This window comes from Piliocolobus tephrosceles, chromosome X, assembly GCF_002776525.5.
Source record: "Piliocolobus tephrosceles isolate RC106 chromosome X, ASM277652v3, whole genome shotgun sequence".
Classification (NCBI taxonomy): domain Eukaryota; kingdom Metazoa; phylum Chordata; class Mammalia; order Primates; family Cercopithecidae; genus Piliocolobus; species Piliocolobus tephrosceles.
This window is the reverse complement of record NC_045455.1, coordinates 80,576,104-80,591,819: the sequence shown is the minus strand read 5'-3', so window position 1 is coordinate 80,591,819 and position 15,716 is coordinate 80,576,104. Positions and strand designations below refer to the sequence as shown.

At 39.3% G+C, this 15,716-nt stretch overlaps 1 protein-coding gene across 2 annotated transcripts in view; it reads left to right on the top strand.

Annotated features, from left to right (window-relative positions):
* Nucleotides 1-15,716, top strand: part of NBEA (neurobeachin) — a 743,995-nt gene that overhangs the window by 707,212 nt on the left and 21,067 nt on the right. Inside the window, exons 50-52 of one of the 2 annotated variants that reach the window (XM_023208811.1) lie at nucleotides 4,134-4,223; nucleotides 7,798-7,990; nucleotides 9,854-9,925. In XM_023208811.1, coding sequence (XP_023064579.1) covers nucleotides 4,134-4,223; nucleotides 7,798-7,990; nucleotides 9,854-9,925 — 355 coding nt within the window. The remainder of the gene's footprint in view (nucleotides 1-4,133; nucleotides 4,224-7,797; nucleotides 7,991-9,853; nucleotides 9,926-15,716) is intronic. The other variant, XM_023208812.1, reaches the window with a different exon arrangement.

The following is a 15,716-nucleotide window of genomic DNA, read 5'->3' as shown; positions in this document are numbered from 1 at the left end:
GTTTTGTTAGCCACATTTGTTTTAAAAAATCTAGTGGTTTAAGCCTATTACCTATACTAGTTTTGTATGAAATATGTAAGACTCATGATACCACTGTTTATTTAAGTAAAAAGTTACTATGATGTATTGATTCTAAGATGCACACAATTTTCATATCACAACACTCCAAAATCATGTGTCTTACAATCAATCAATCATAGAACATAGTTTAATTGATAGCATATTTTACTTATTAATAGTACATAAAATAATGGAGCTTCTACTAATGGATAACATAGGTTTAATGAAGTTAGACTGACATTTCCAAAGTTTTAGTCTTTTTCCATATACATTATACATGCTCATGAGCTCATGTGTTCGATGTTAACTCATTATGTGTTTACTGGAAAGTACAACAGATAATACAAAGCAATTGATATCTTGTAATACAAATTAAAGTTTTAATTATTATATTTTAAAAGGATTCACAAAGCCCAAAGCATATAAGAATCAGACAGGGAATAGATGAGTGACACAAGCCATGGCAGTGCCCAGGTCACGTGAGTGGTGGGCATTACAAAAGGGCAGTTGTGCAGGAATGCTGATGTGGTACTGCCTGATCTGCTAATTTTTTAAGAGAAGCCAAAAAGTCCAATTTATTGTATACCATTTACTGACCTGTAAATTTGGGCTCAAATAGAAACTGTCTGGGAGCTGAATCTAGCCCATGGGATGCCGGTGTGTGACTTTGGGCTGAATGTAAGCTCTTTGAGGGCAGAAATCTTTATTTGTTTCATTTGACCAGTATCATTAATATCTAGAATGGAATCTAGTATGTAGTAGGTACTCAACAAATACATGTTTTGTGAATCAAGTTAACATTAACTCTCTCTGACCCTTGCAGACCAATGTATAGAGAAATAGATATGTGTAGAATTTTTTAAATGACATTTCTGGATAATATAGAAGGAATTCATCTCACAGTTCCAGTAGTTTTTTGTTGTTGTTGTTGTTGTTTAGCTTCAAAGATTTGGAAATTTTTAAGGGAAAATTTCTATATGGCAGAAAACCTTTTCATGCTGTTGACAAGTTAATTCTTACTTAATCTTCAAACCTGAGCTCTGTCGTTTTTCCTAAGAACCTATTCCCCTTCCCCTCTGTCAGTCATCTGGGCTCCCAGGGCAGCCTGGGCTTGTCTCCCCTGTGGTCCTGCTCCCTACCATGTATGCTGACACACTCATCATCTTTATTTTGGGGGCTGCTGACTTCCTGAGGGCAGTCTGGTATCTGATTTTGTATCCCTTGGCATAGAGTAAGCATTCAACAAATGTCTGTTAATTGTCTTTGTGGTATTGAATTGTAAAAGAAGTAAAAAATTCGGAAGTGCTTTTCTTTCTCTAGACTAGGTTTCAGTTTTATACAAATGCCCTACTTCTATATTCAGCAAATATTTTTAGAGCCTCTGTTAAGACTAAGTCACAGTGCTGACCTGCAGACATTCACTCTGAACAAACAGACATACATAAATAATTGTGTGATAAAATCTATAGTAGAGGAGAAAAATGTGCTGTGAGAATATGCAGGGCATTCATTATGATTTAGGGAGTCTGGGAGGTGAAGGATTTAGATCCCTGCCCAAGGTTAGCATTGGGGAGGATTTTCTCCTACATAGGGAGTAGCTCTCAGAACAACTACTTCATTGTAACAATTCATGGGTTGCAGAATGGGTTCTGCATGTCACCAGGCAGCCCTCCCAAGCACAGGACCTGCACACTTGACAAGAAAGTCATTGATGACTCCCTGAAAGTGGGAAAGGACAGAAAATCTTGCATGGGGAGCAGGTGAAGAAAGACAGTAGGCGTTCACTTCCCCCTCAAATGTTTTGGTAATGACAAGAAGTAGAACTTAAAGGAGACAGCATGCTTTTCAGGATCAGAAAGATCTGTAGATTTTTAAATCAGAGGGTAAGGAATTACTGGAAGGCAGGATTACCAGATAGCTAAAAGGTAAATACTGGACTGAAATCCTTTGGGTCATGAAGGCATGCAAAGTAGATCACAAGGAAGAGGGAGTCAGTATAGTCTCAAAAGAAATAAACGTTCAGTGTTGAGAACTGACTATCTTAATGAAAGGATAAGGTTAGTCACAATCTCGTCTTTATCCTGATGCCTGATTGGGGAGCTCTTTTAAATATACATGCATATATACTCTGCCTTAGTCCAAAAAGGTCAGAGTTGGGACTCACTGAAGATAACTGCACAGAAGATTTCTAGAAATGTTATCCATTTCATAACATTTTCTAGAACATTTTAATACTTTCCTTTAAGAAACAAAACTAGAGTCAAGCAAAGCATGTTTGTTGACTCATTCCTTCAATAAACATTTAAAGGCTGCCTACTAAGTGCAAGACACTGATCTAAGAGATTAAAACATGTTTAATTTTACCCCTGACTCCTCACTCCCACTTGAGTCCTTTTTTTGGGAAGTCAAAACAGGAGTAGCAGTATCTGTTGTTAGAGAGACATTTAGCTGTTTAATGATATATGAAGCTAGGTATTAGACATTTGCTAACCAGGGCAGCATTAACAATAAAATTACCACTTTTGTTTCCCAAATAATTCTCAAGAGTTTGTTATTAAAAATGTGAACCTAACCAGAAATGGTCTGTTCCCCTTTTATAATCATAAATCTTGCATTGGGGAAAAAAAAGTAGGATGTAAATGCATCATATGTGAATAAAATTTAGTTAAATAGCCACACTTTACTTATGTGTGGACACCATGCAAATAAATGTATACATAAAAATTGGACAGCACTTCAAGAGATTTAATAATTCATCCCATTGCCTCTGCAGACAAAAGAACCAAAGTCCCATTTACGCGATGGCTAAAATATGGCAGATGATAATGATGCATTCACCTTTAATATTGCTAATAAATTTGCAGGTTCACATTTTTATTGATAAACATTTTCTTGAAATGCAGTGTAGGAGGACAGATTTTTAAATTTAAGTACTTTATAAATTAGAATTGTAGATAGCAATGAGATTAGTGGTGGTGCTATGTGAAGACCCATCTACCAACTTACCTGTGCCTGTGTTTCTACAAGCACCTAGGTATGATTTTCATATTTCACTTTTATGTGCAACCGAATTGCATACAATTTAGGGAAAAAATTAGCATGGCAGCAGAGTAATGATCATAGTAAATATCATGCTTCTCCTTGTTGACATAAATTACATATAATATTTCAGAAAAATATTTTTGTTAGTCTAGCTTAATATATTGAAAGATTTTGCCTATAGAATTTATGTATAGAGGAAATACTTAAGTGTCTTTTAAGACTATCTCTTTGACACACACAAGAAAGGTATATTGTACAGTCCAGTTTGAGGGCTAAAATTATTTTTATTCATTGGAAGCTATAAAATCTCATTTCCAGCTACATAGGCTTTAATGAAATAGTGTGTAGCTCAAGATACAGAAAGATTTCTTTCTTTTTTGGGTGAGTTCTCTCTCAAATTTCAGGGAAAAAATTTGAGAAAATGAATTTATATCTTAAAAATAATATTCCAGAATTCATCTTAAAATAGCATAGAAAGCTAAAATATATTTTTGTAATGAAAGTTTTGTTATATTTAATTACTCTATAAAATCTTGGTGTTCTAATGATTGTCCTCTGAATTAATTGGAGCCTATAACTTTCTGAATTTTATTTCGTATAATTGGTAGGCTTTATGTCTCATTCTTTTTTTCCCTGTTAAGATTCCAGAAACTTATTTCATTAGAGACCCCCATACGTTCCTTCTTACAAAGGACTTTATTAAGGTATATGTGTTGTATTTAGTGTGGAAAGTGTTCTTTGGTCTTTAGCTGCATGCATGTATTCACAGGTTAGCTTTTCCACATTTAACCCCAGCTTCTGGAAATAAGAATAGTGACTGGGTTAACTGAAGCATGTTTGGAAGGAGAAGCAAAGCTTGTCTACAAAATACTAACACTTGGATGGTTCTGCACCCTGAGAAAAGAGCACCCGCTGAATTTTCTGGACTTTTTTTCATGGCTGACTTGGGATACACTTGCATTGTCAAAGAGTGTGTTGGCCTCTGTCTTTGATGTATATTGATTATGACAATCACCTTCCTTCCCCTGCAGGCCATGGAGGCACAGATACAGAACTTTGGACAGACGCCATCTCAGTTGCTTATTGAGCCACATCCGCCTCGGAGCTCTGCCATGCACCTGGTAAGACATATCAGCATGTTGAGATTTCTTTTCTTTCCTTTGTACCTGGGAATAGAGCAATTAAAATAGTGATTTTAACAGCATATTTTAAAAGGCTTCTCGATTTATCGGTTACCTCTTCAGCCTAAGTACAAACTAATACCCTAGAGAGAGACCAAGAAGGGAGTGTAAATCTACCTTTAAGTCTTACTTAAGCGATCCCACTTTTGCATTCAAAAAAATAGCCATCTTCTCTATGTCTGCCTCTACATAAACTCATTCATGCACACACAGGCATAGAGACACACACTGACACCAGAATTAGACTGTATTTGTAAATTACAGTGAAAAATATATTGCAGACACAATATGATATTGCCAAATTTCAGGGCAAGATACAGTAGGGGAAGTAGTTCATTTGAAGAAAAGGAAAGAAATATAAAGGTAATTTATGGTTATTGCAGAGAAGTTGTTGAACAGAGTGGTTAAGAGTAAGGGCCCCAGAGCCAGACACCATCTCTGCACTAGCTAGTAAATGACTTGGGCAAGGTATTTAACCTCTCTGTGTTTGCATTTCAGCATCCGTAAAATAGAGGTAAAAATAGTACCTACTACTGAGAATTCAATGATTCAATACTGTGTAGCACTTAGACCAGCACCTGTCATACAATAAGTTCTTAATAAATGTTAGCTGACATCATCATAATTAGCTACTGGTTAAACCTCTTATTCCCCCTTTTCTAAGGGAGTCATATTCTTTTCATTTTGATCTGAATTAAAAGTCCATTTCCATTAAAAAAAAAGTTTCATTACAGATTATTAGCAAATAGTAAACATTTTCTTCTTTAAGTAATTTGAAAAAGGTAAAATTTTTATGAGCAATTTCTTTAGAATTTATTTTTTAAACCCATTTTTCACTATTTTTTTTACTGGAGTAAAAAATACTTGAAGGTAAAAATGTGTTCACAAGATGAACTTCAAGACAACAAGTACTCTAATTTCAGAGTAAAGAGCTCTGGAATATGGTCCATAATATGTGTGTAAACAAATGTATAAGCTGTTATTTCGTGATGGAAGTATTAATCACACCTTTCATTTACTCTGTCATTTAACGAATTTTTTGTGAGCCTTTTCTGTGTGTCAGATCTGATGCTAAGCACTGGAGATACGGTCACAGATACTTTCTGTAACCTTTCAAGAAATCAGTAGTCTAACTTTTGGGCAACACTTAAATGCTTTTTTTTTTTTTTTTAAAGACAGAGTCTCACTCTGTCACCCAGGCTAGAGTGCAGTGACGCAATCTCGGCTTACTGCAACCTTCGCCTCCCAAGTTCAAGCAATTGTCTTGCCTCAGCCTCCTGAGTAACTTGGATTACAGGTGTACACCACCACCCCTGGCTAATTTTTGTATTTTTAGTAAAGACAGGGTTTCACCATGTTGGTCAGGCTGGTCTCAAACTCCTGATCTCGTGATCTGCCCGCCTCGGCCTCCCAAAATGCTGGGATTGCAGGTGTGAGCCACTGCACCTGACCTAAATGCATTTGTTTTAAACCTTTTTTTAAGATAGGGTCTCACTCTGTTACACAGGCTAGAATATAGTGGCATGATCGTGGCTCACTGCAGCCTCAAAAACTCCTGGGCTCACACAATCTTTCTTCCCCAGCCTTTTAGTAGCTGGGACTACAGGTGTGTGCCACCATGTCTGGCTAATTTTTTAAAATTTTTTGTAGAGATTGGGTTTCGCTATGTTTCCCAGGCTGGTCTTGAACTCCTGGGGACCCTCAGTCTCCCAAAGTGCTGGGAATACAGGCATAAGCCGCCATGGCTGGTGTGTGTTTAAACTCTTTTTTTTTTTTTTTAAACCTTCCTACAACAGCTCAGCCAGACAGCTTCATCCCCCTTGGTTAGTCACTAATGAACTCTTTTGACTGCAGTTGGTCCTTCTGTGTGACTTAACAGAAAGGTTTGCACCAAGCTCAGGCTGTTGCCATATAAACCCTCAGCCACATTGTAGACACAGAGATGTGGCCTTGGAGCCTCACCCCTTTTAATAAACTGTCCAGGAGGATATCTCTAACACTTTATTTTATGAAATGCTTTGGCAGAAGAGTTTTATTCCCGTGTTAGTTTTCTGTGTTTAATAATAATAATAAAAATATTTATCCTGGAGATATGCCCAGTCAGAATTCATTACTTTCCTAGGGGAAGTTGTTAGAGACTGAATTGGCATGAAACTGTTTATAAAGAAAATCTAAGCTTTCTAAGTTCATCTAGCAGAGAATTCATATATACTGCAAACCATCATGAAACATGTATGAAAGCTAAATCATGGTTATTTCCAACCTCCCTACTTTATGTTTTTAATATGGTGGTATTTGTAGTGTTTTGTAGGACTTATAGTATCTACTTTCTGTCAAGTCATATGCTAGATGTTTACAAAACAGAGGCTAAAAACAGAAAGAAGAAAGCACGTGGACACATGATGGGGAACAACACCCACTGGGGCCTGTCATGGGGGTGGGGGTGGCAGGAGGGGAGCATCAAGAATAGGTAATATATGCGGGGCTTACTACCAAGGTGATGGGTTGATCTGTGCAGCAAATCACCATCACTCTTGTTTACCTATGTAACAACCTGCATGTCCTGCACATATATCCTGGAACTTAAAATAATTTTTAAAAAAAGAAAGAAAAAGCAATGGCCCTCCATAAGCTCCCAGCCTAGAAGGGAGAAACAAGACTTCAACCATAAACAGTCAGTGCCAGAGCAGAACCTGGGGAACACTGTGCCAGGGAAGCACTCGGCTGCTTTATGGAGGCTATTATATTTTAATTATTTAGACTGTAGTCATGACCCCAGATCAACCAGATAGAAATGAAAGTATTAGTCAATTCACTTTATATTTCATGTAAAAAATGTGAGTCACTGATTTGACTGACTTTCCCACCACAATGATTTTTAAGCTGCATTGAATAACTGTGTTACATCGTGTGGGTGTGTCTGTGAGCTAACTTTTCACATTGCATTGTGGTGATACTTGAATTGTGGCTGGTCTTTAATGATTCTGTGTCCCTGTTTTAGTGACTTCACATAATTCTTATTCTCTAGTCTCTGTGCCATCCCCAAGTCAAAGCTGCTCGATTTGGGGCAGACATTCACCAGTATGAAAGTTTAGGTGGGATGGGCGTGGTAGCTCACGCCTGTAATCCCAGCATTTTGCGGGCGGATCACGAGGTCAGGAGATCCAGACCATCCTGGCTAACACGGTGAAACCCCATCTCTACTAAAAATACAAAAAATTAGCCGGGCGTGCTGGCAGGCGCCTGTAGCCCCAGCTACTTGGGAGGCTAAGGCAGGAGAATGGCGTGAACCCGGGAGGCGGAGTTTGCAGTGAGCCGAGATCCCGCCACTGCACTCCAGCCCGGACCACAGAGCGAGACACGGTCTCAAAAAAAGAAAAAAAGTGTACGTGGCCTTTCCTCCTTGTGTGTGCTCGTGCTAGCCTTGTCTGTTTAACCTCATTCTCACTAGGCCTTTCACTAACTGTGTTATTCCTTTTGTCTTCCTCTGTTCTCTTCCCTTTCTATTCAACAGTGTTTCCTTCCACAGAGTCCACTCATGTTTAAAGATCAGATGCAACAGGATGTGATAATGGTGCTGAAGTTCCCTTCAAATTCTCCAGTAACCCATGTGGCAGCCAACACCCTGCCCCACTTGACCATCCCCGCAGTGGTGACAGTGACTTGCAGCCGACTGTTTGCAGTGAACAGATGGCACAACACAGTAGGTATGTGTGCCTGAGCAAATTGCTTACTAAAGATTTCTTGAAAGCTACAATGAAGGTAAAAAAGTGTGCTGGGATGAGCTCATAGTCCACATTATCTACAAAAAACAGCAGAAGAAATAAATAATTGTCAAACCCAACTAAGTGACTCCTATCTGTCTCCTTCATTTCTGCTGTATGTTAGTGCCTCATAGGATGCTTGGATCATAGTTAAGTACTCAATAAATATTTGACAGATTGAAGCAGTTCTGCCAATAATTCAGGTCCTCCTACTCTATTCAGCTATTGCCTAACTGCCAAAAAAATGCACCCTAATTTTTCCTATATCAAACAGAAGTGAGTTTGAATATGGGTTTCTGTATGCTGGCTTCAAATCCTCTTTCCTCTTTATCAGTAATTTACAAGCAAATATTTGAATGACTATTATGTGTCAAGTAATCCTAAGCACTGTATATACAGCAATAAATAAAACAAGCACCAGCACTGTTTTTGCAGAGCTTAGAATCTTTGCAAAAAGACAAAATCTAAATTCTCCAATGATTTCGTATTTCACATGTGTTTCTCCAAAGTCACTCCTGAAAGTACCAGCCAATACATCTTGAAGCGACACAATGCTGTGGCAAACATTTAGACATATTGCAGGACTTCAAGACCAGCCTGGCCAAGATGGTGAAACCCCATCTCTACTAAAACTACAAAAATTAGCCAAGCACAGTGGCAGGCACCTGTAATCCCAGCTACTCGGGAGGCTGAGGCAGGAGAATCGCTTGAACCCGGGTGGCAGAGGTTTCAGTGAGCTATCGCGCCACTGCACTCCAGCCTGGGCAACAGAGTGAGACTTCATCTTGGGGGGAAAAAAAAACCATTTAGACATATTGATCCTTAACCAGGGCAGAAGTGGATGTGACCAAAAGATTTAGTTGGCCCAATTCACCACTTGAGATCTCCCAGGAAGCCGAGGACTCCCCCTGTCTCCAGCGTTGAGTAGCTGAGCCATGCCGAAATAACCGGAATCTTTCCATTCCACTGACCTCTACATTGCTCTAAAAAATACAGTGATTTGTATCATAGCTTTATCTCCTAAGAGTTTCTAAGTGCACCTATTTTAAGGTTATTGGTGATATTATCAACATAAGGTAATGCTACTTCCATTCAATCAGAGATAGGCAGCAAATATCTTAAGGAAAATTTATGACTATATTATTATCAGGAGACAGGCTCTAGAAATGTTTTGCATTGAGAAAAACTATAAAGGACTAAATTATTTAAAATTGTTCAAAAGCGTTGTATATATTATATAATCATGTGTGAAAAAACTATGACTAATGAACTTCATCAAGCCCTAAACATTAATCCTCTGAAAGTAGCTTTTAGTGAGATTAAGATTTTAGGTGTGGCCCAATTTTACACCTTCAATTTACTTGTCATATGTTGAAAAAAAGGCCCCCTTGGATGGGAGCCCCAGCTTCCTCTGTCCTGCCCCAGGTGAGCCCAGGCTCATACCCATCCGTGCTTGGAAGCTTAGCTCTTTCATTGATTTCTAGGCTGATTGATTGCTCAGTAACCTTAGCTTTCTGATGGGTTCAATAAATGTTACGATCTTCTATTTACCCAGCTTTTTCTCATCATTAGAACAGAAACAAAACTCTTTCCAGCCTTCTACATCATAAGTGGAAACCTGAAGTCCCAGTTGTGATTGTTTTGTAAAGCTGTCTACAGAGACGCAATAGTAAACTGAATCAGAAAAATTTACCAAATAATTTTTAAGCAAATATGCATTTTGTAAAATCATCATCAAACACTGCCCATTAGGAAATTCCTTCTTTCTGAGAATTTTATGTTTTTCTCTCTTTTTTTAATCTTTAGGCCTCAGAGGAGCTCCAGGATACTCCTTGGATCAAGCCCACCATCTTCCCATTGAAATGGATCCATTAATTGGTATGTTAATAAAAAAGAATAAATTTTCATGGATACTATCCACATATTCATGTATAGTTATTTTTCATAAGATAGTTAATTTTTCTACAAGATTAATTTGCTAATAATACCAAATTATCAAGGAGCTGTATAAATCATAGTATGACATCTAAGAACTTTTTGGTATTAAAGCAATTGTTTCTTGATATTTTTGGAGGTCATTTAAGTTGGTTATAAATAAGGCAAATAATTCCAAACTGTATCTTCTTTCAGCCTAAAATGTTCTCTAACAGCTCAGTATTATTTAAAATATAAGGAATCAGAAAGATTTTTAAAGGCTAAGAGAGGGAGAACATTAGGAGGAATACTTAATGTAAATGACAAGTTGATGGGTGCAGCAAACCAACATGGCACATGTATACCTATGTAACAAACCTGCATGTTGTGCACATGTACCCCAGAACTTAAATTTTTAAAAAAAAAAAGGAGGGGCGGAGCAAGATGGCCGAATAGGAACAGCTCCAGTCTCCAACTACCAGTGCGAGCGACACAGAAGACTGGTGATTTCTGCATTTTCAACTGAGGTACTGGGGTCATCTCACTCGGGAGTGCAGGACAATTGGTGCTGATCAGCTGCTGCAGCCTGACCAGGGAGAGCTGAAGCAGGGCAAGGCATCGCCTCACCTGGGAAGCGCAAGGGGGAAGGGAGTCCCTTTTCCTACCCAGGGGAACTGAGACACACAACACCTGGAAAATCGGGTGACTCCCACCCCAATACTGTACTTTGAGCAAACGGGCACACCAGGAGATTGTATCCCACACCTGGCCAGGAGGGTCCCACGGCCACGGAGCCTCCCTCATTGCTAGCACAGCAGTCTGCAATCTAACTGCAAGGCAGCAGCAAGGCTGGGGGAGGGGCACCCGCCATTGCTGAGGCTTAAGTAGGTAAACAGAGCCGCTGGGAAGCTCCAACTGGGTGGAGCTCACAGCAGCTCAAGGAAACCTGCCTGTCTCTGTAGACTCCACCTCTGGGGACAGGGCACAGCTAAACAACAACAACAACAAAAGCAGCAGAAACCTTTCCAGACACAAACGACTCTGACAGCTTTGAAGAGAGCAGTGGATCTCCCCACACGGAGGTTGAGATCTGAGAAGGGACAGACTGCCTGCTCAAGTCCCTGACCCCTGAGTAGCCTAACTGGGAGACATCCCCCACTAGAGGCAGTCTGACACCCCACACCTCACAGGGTGGAGTACACCCCTGAGAGGAAGCTTCCAAAGCAAGAATCAGACAGGTACACTCGCTGTTCAGCAATATTCTATCTTCTGCAACCTCTGCTGCTGATACCCAGGCAAACAGGGTCTGGAGTGGACCTCAAGCAATCTCCAACAGACCTGCAGCTGAGGGTCCTGACTGTTAGAAGGAAAACTATCAAACAGGAAGGACACCTATACCAAAACCCCATCAGTACGTCACCATGATCAAAGACCAGAGGCAGATAAAACCACAAAGATGGGGAAAAAGCAGGGCAGAAAAGCTGGAAATTCAAAAAATAAGAGCACATCTGCCCCTGCAAAGGAGCGCAGCTCATTGCCAGCAACGGATGGAAGCTGGTCAGAGAATGACTTTGATGAGATGAGAGAAGAAGGCTTCAGTCCATCAAACTTCTCAGAGCTACAGGAGGAATTACGTACCCAGCACAAAGAAACTAAAAATCTTGAGAAAAGACTGGAAGAATTGCCAGCTAGAATAATTGATGCAGAGAAGGTCATAAACAAAATGACAGAGATGAAAACCATGACACGAGAAATACGTGACAAATGCACAAGCTTCAGTAACCGACTCCATCAACTGGAAGAAAGAGTATCAGCGATTGAGGATCAAATGAATGAAACGAAGCAAGAAGAGAAACCAAAAGAAAAAAGAAGAAAAAGAAATGAACAAAGCCTGCAAGAAGTATGGCATTATGTAAAAAGACCAAATCTACGTCTGATTGGGGTGCCTGAAAGTGAGGGGGAAAATGGAACCAAGTTGGAAAACACTCTTCAGGATATCATCCAGGAGAACTTCCCCAACCTAGTAGGGCAGGCCAACATTCAAATTCAGGAAATACAGAGAACGCCACAAAGATACTCCTCCAGAAGAGCAACTCCAAGACACGTAATTGCCAGATCCACCAAAGTTGAAATGAAGGAAAAAATCTTAAGGGCAGCCAGAGAGAAAGGTCGGGTTACCCACAAAGGGAAGCCCATCAGACTAACAGCAGACCTCTTGGCAGAAACCCTACAAGCCAGAAGAGAGTGGGGACCAATATTCAACATTCTTAAAAGAATTTTAAACCCAGAATTTCATATCCAGCCAAACTAAGTTTCATAAGTGAAGGAGAAATAAAATCCTTTACAGATAAGCAAATGCTTAGAGATTTTGTCACCACCAGGCCTGCCTTACAAGAGACCCTAAAGGAAGCCCTAAACATGGAAAGGAAAAACCGGTACCAGCCATTGCAAAAAACATGCCAAAATGTAAAGACCATCGAGGCTAGGAAGAAACTGCATCAACTAACGAGCAAAATAACCAGTTAATATCATAATGGCAGGATCAAGTTCACACATAACAATATTAACCTTAAATGTAAATGGACTAAATGCTCCAATTAAAAGACACAGACTGGCAAACTGGATAGAGTCAAGACCCATCAGTCTGCTGTATTCAGGAGACCCAACTCACATGCAGAGACATACATAGGCTCAAAATAAAGGGATGGAGGAAGATCTCCCAAGCAAATGGAGAACAAAAAAAAGCAGGGGTTGCAATACTAGTCTCTGATAAAACAGACTTTAAACCATCAAAGATCAAAAGAGACAAAGAAGGCCATTACATAATGGTAAAGGGATCAATTCAACAGGAAGAGCTAACTATCCTAAGTATATATGCACCCAATACAGGAGCACCCAGATTCATAAAGCAAGTTTTTAGAGACTTACAAAGAGACTTAGACTCCCATACAATAATAATGGGAGACTTCAACACTCCACTGTCAACATTAGACAGATCAATGAGACAGAAAGTTAACAAGGATATCCAGGAATTGAACTCATCTCTGCACCAAGTGGACCTAATAGACATCTATAGAACTCTCCACCCCAAATCAACAGAATATACATTCTTCTCAGCACCACATCGCACTTATTCCAAAATTGACCACATAATTGGAAGTAAAACACTCCTCAGCAAATGTAAAAGAACAGAAATTATAACAAACTGTCTCTCTGACCACAGTGCAATCAAACTAGAACTCAGGACTAAGAAACTCAATCAAAACCGCTCAACTACATGGAAACTGAACAACCTGCTCCTGAATGACTACTGGGTACATAACGAAATGAAGGCAGAAATAAAGATGTTCTTTGAAACCAATGAGAACAAAGATACAACATACCAGAATCTCTGGGACACATTTAAAGCAGTGTGTAGAGGGAAATTTATAGCACTAAATGCCCACAAGAGAAAGCTGGAAAGATCTCAAATTGACACTCTAACATCACAATTAAAACAACTAGAGAGGCAAGAGCAAACACATTCAAAAGCTAGCAGAAGGCAAGAAATAACTAAGATCAGAGCAGAACTGAAGGAGATAGAGACACAAAAAACCCTCCAAAAAATCAATGAATCCAGGAGTTGGTTTTTTGAAAAGATCAACAAAATGGACAGACCACTAGCAAGACTAATAAAGAAGAAAAGAGAGAAGAATCAAATAGACGCAATAAAAAATGATAAAGGGGATATCACCACCGACCCCACAGAAATACAAACTACCATCAGAGAATACTATAAACACCTCTATGCAAATAAACTGGAAAATCTAGAAGAAATGGATAATTTCCTGGACACTTACACTCCTCCAAAACTAAACCAGGAAGAAGTTGCATCCCTAAATAGACCAATAGCAGGCTCTGAAATTGAGGCAATAATTAATAGCCTACCAACCAAAAAAAGTCCAGGACCAGATGGATTCACAGCTGAATTCTACCAGAGGTACAAGGAGGAGCTGGTACCATTCCTTCTGAAACTATTCCAATCAATAGAAAAAGAGGGAATCCTCCCTAACTCATTTTATGAGGCCAACATCATCCTGATACCAAAGCCTGGCAGAGACACAACAAAAAAAGAGAATTTTAGACCAATATCCCTGATGAACATCAATGCAAAAATCCTCAATAAAATACTGGCAAACCGGATTCAGCAGCACATCAAAAAGCTTATCCACCATGATCAAGTGGGCTTCATCCCTGGGATGCAAGGCTGGTTCAACATTCGCAAATCAATAAACGTAATCCAGCATATCAACAGAACCAAAGACAAGAACCACACGATTATCTCAATAGATGCAGAAAAGGCTTTTGACAAAATTCAACAGCCCTTCATGCTAAAAACGCTCGCGCAATGAATTCGGTATTGATGGAACGTACCTCAAAATAATAAGAGCTATTTATGACAAACCCACAGCCAATATCATACTGAATGGGCAAAAACTGGAAAAATTCCCTTTGAAAACTGGCACAAGACAGGGATGCCCTCTCTCACCACTCCTATTCAACATAGTGTTGGAAGTTCTGGCTAGGGCAATCAGGCAAGAGAAAGAAATCAAGGGTATTCAGTTAGGAAAAGAAGAAGTCAAATTGTCCCTCTTTGCAGATGACATGATTGTATATTTAGAAAACCCCATTGTCTCAGCCCAAAATCTCCTTAAGCTGATAAGCAACTTCAGCAAAGTCTCAGGATACAAAATTAATGTGCAAAAATCACAAGCATTCTTATACACCAGTAACAGACAAACAGAGAGCCAAATCATGAATGAACTTCCATTCACAATTGCTTCAGAGAGAATAAAATACCTAGGAATCCAACTTACAAGGGATGTAAAGGACCTCTTCAAGGAGAACTACAAACCACTGCTCAGTGAAATAAAAGAGGACACTAACAAATGGAAGAACATACCATGCTCATGGATAGGAAGAATCAGTATCATGAAAATGGCCATATTGCCCAAGGTTATTTATAGATTCAATGCCATCCCCATCAAGCTACCAATGAGTTTCTTCACAGAATTGGAAAAAACTGCTTTAAAGTTCATATGGAACCAAAAAAGAGCCCGCATTGCCAAGACAATCCTAAGTCAAAAGAACAAAGCTGGAGGCATCACGCTACCTGACTTCAAACTATACTACAAGGCTACAGTAACCAAAACAGCATGGTACTAGTACCAAAACAGAGATATAGACCAATGGAACAGAACAGAGTCCTCAGAAATAATACCACACATCTACAGCCATCTGATCTTTGACAAACCTGAGAGAAACAAGAAATGGGGAAAGGATTCCCTATTTAATAAATGGTGCTGGGAAAATTGGCTAGCCATAAGTAGAAAGCTGAAACTGGATCCTTTCCTTACTCATTATACGAAAATAAATTCAAGATGGATTAGAGACTTAAATGTTAGACCTAATACCATAAAAACCCTAGAAGAAAACCTAGGTACTACCATTCAGGACATAGGCATGGGCAAGGACTTCATGTCTAAAACACCAAAAGCAATGGCAACAAAAGCCAAAATTGACAAATGGGATCTCATCAAACTAAAGAGCTTCTGCACAGCAAAAGAAACTACCATCAGAGTGAACAGGCAACATACAGAATGGGAGAAAATTTTTGCAATCTACTCATCTGACAAAGGGCTGATATCCAGAATCTACAAAGAACTCAGACAAATTTACAAGAAAAAAACAAACAACCCCATCAAAAAGTGGGCAA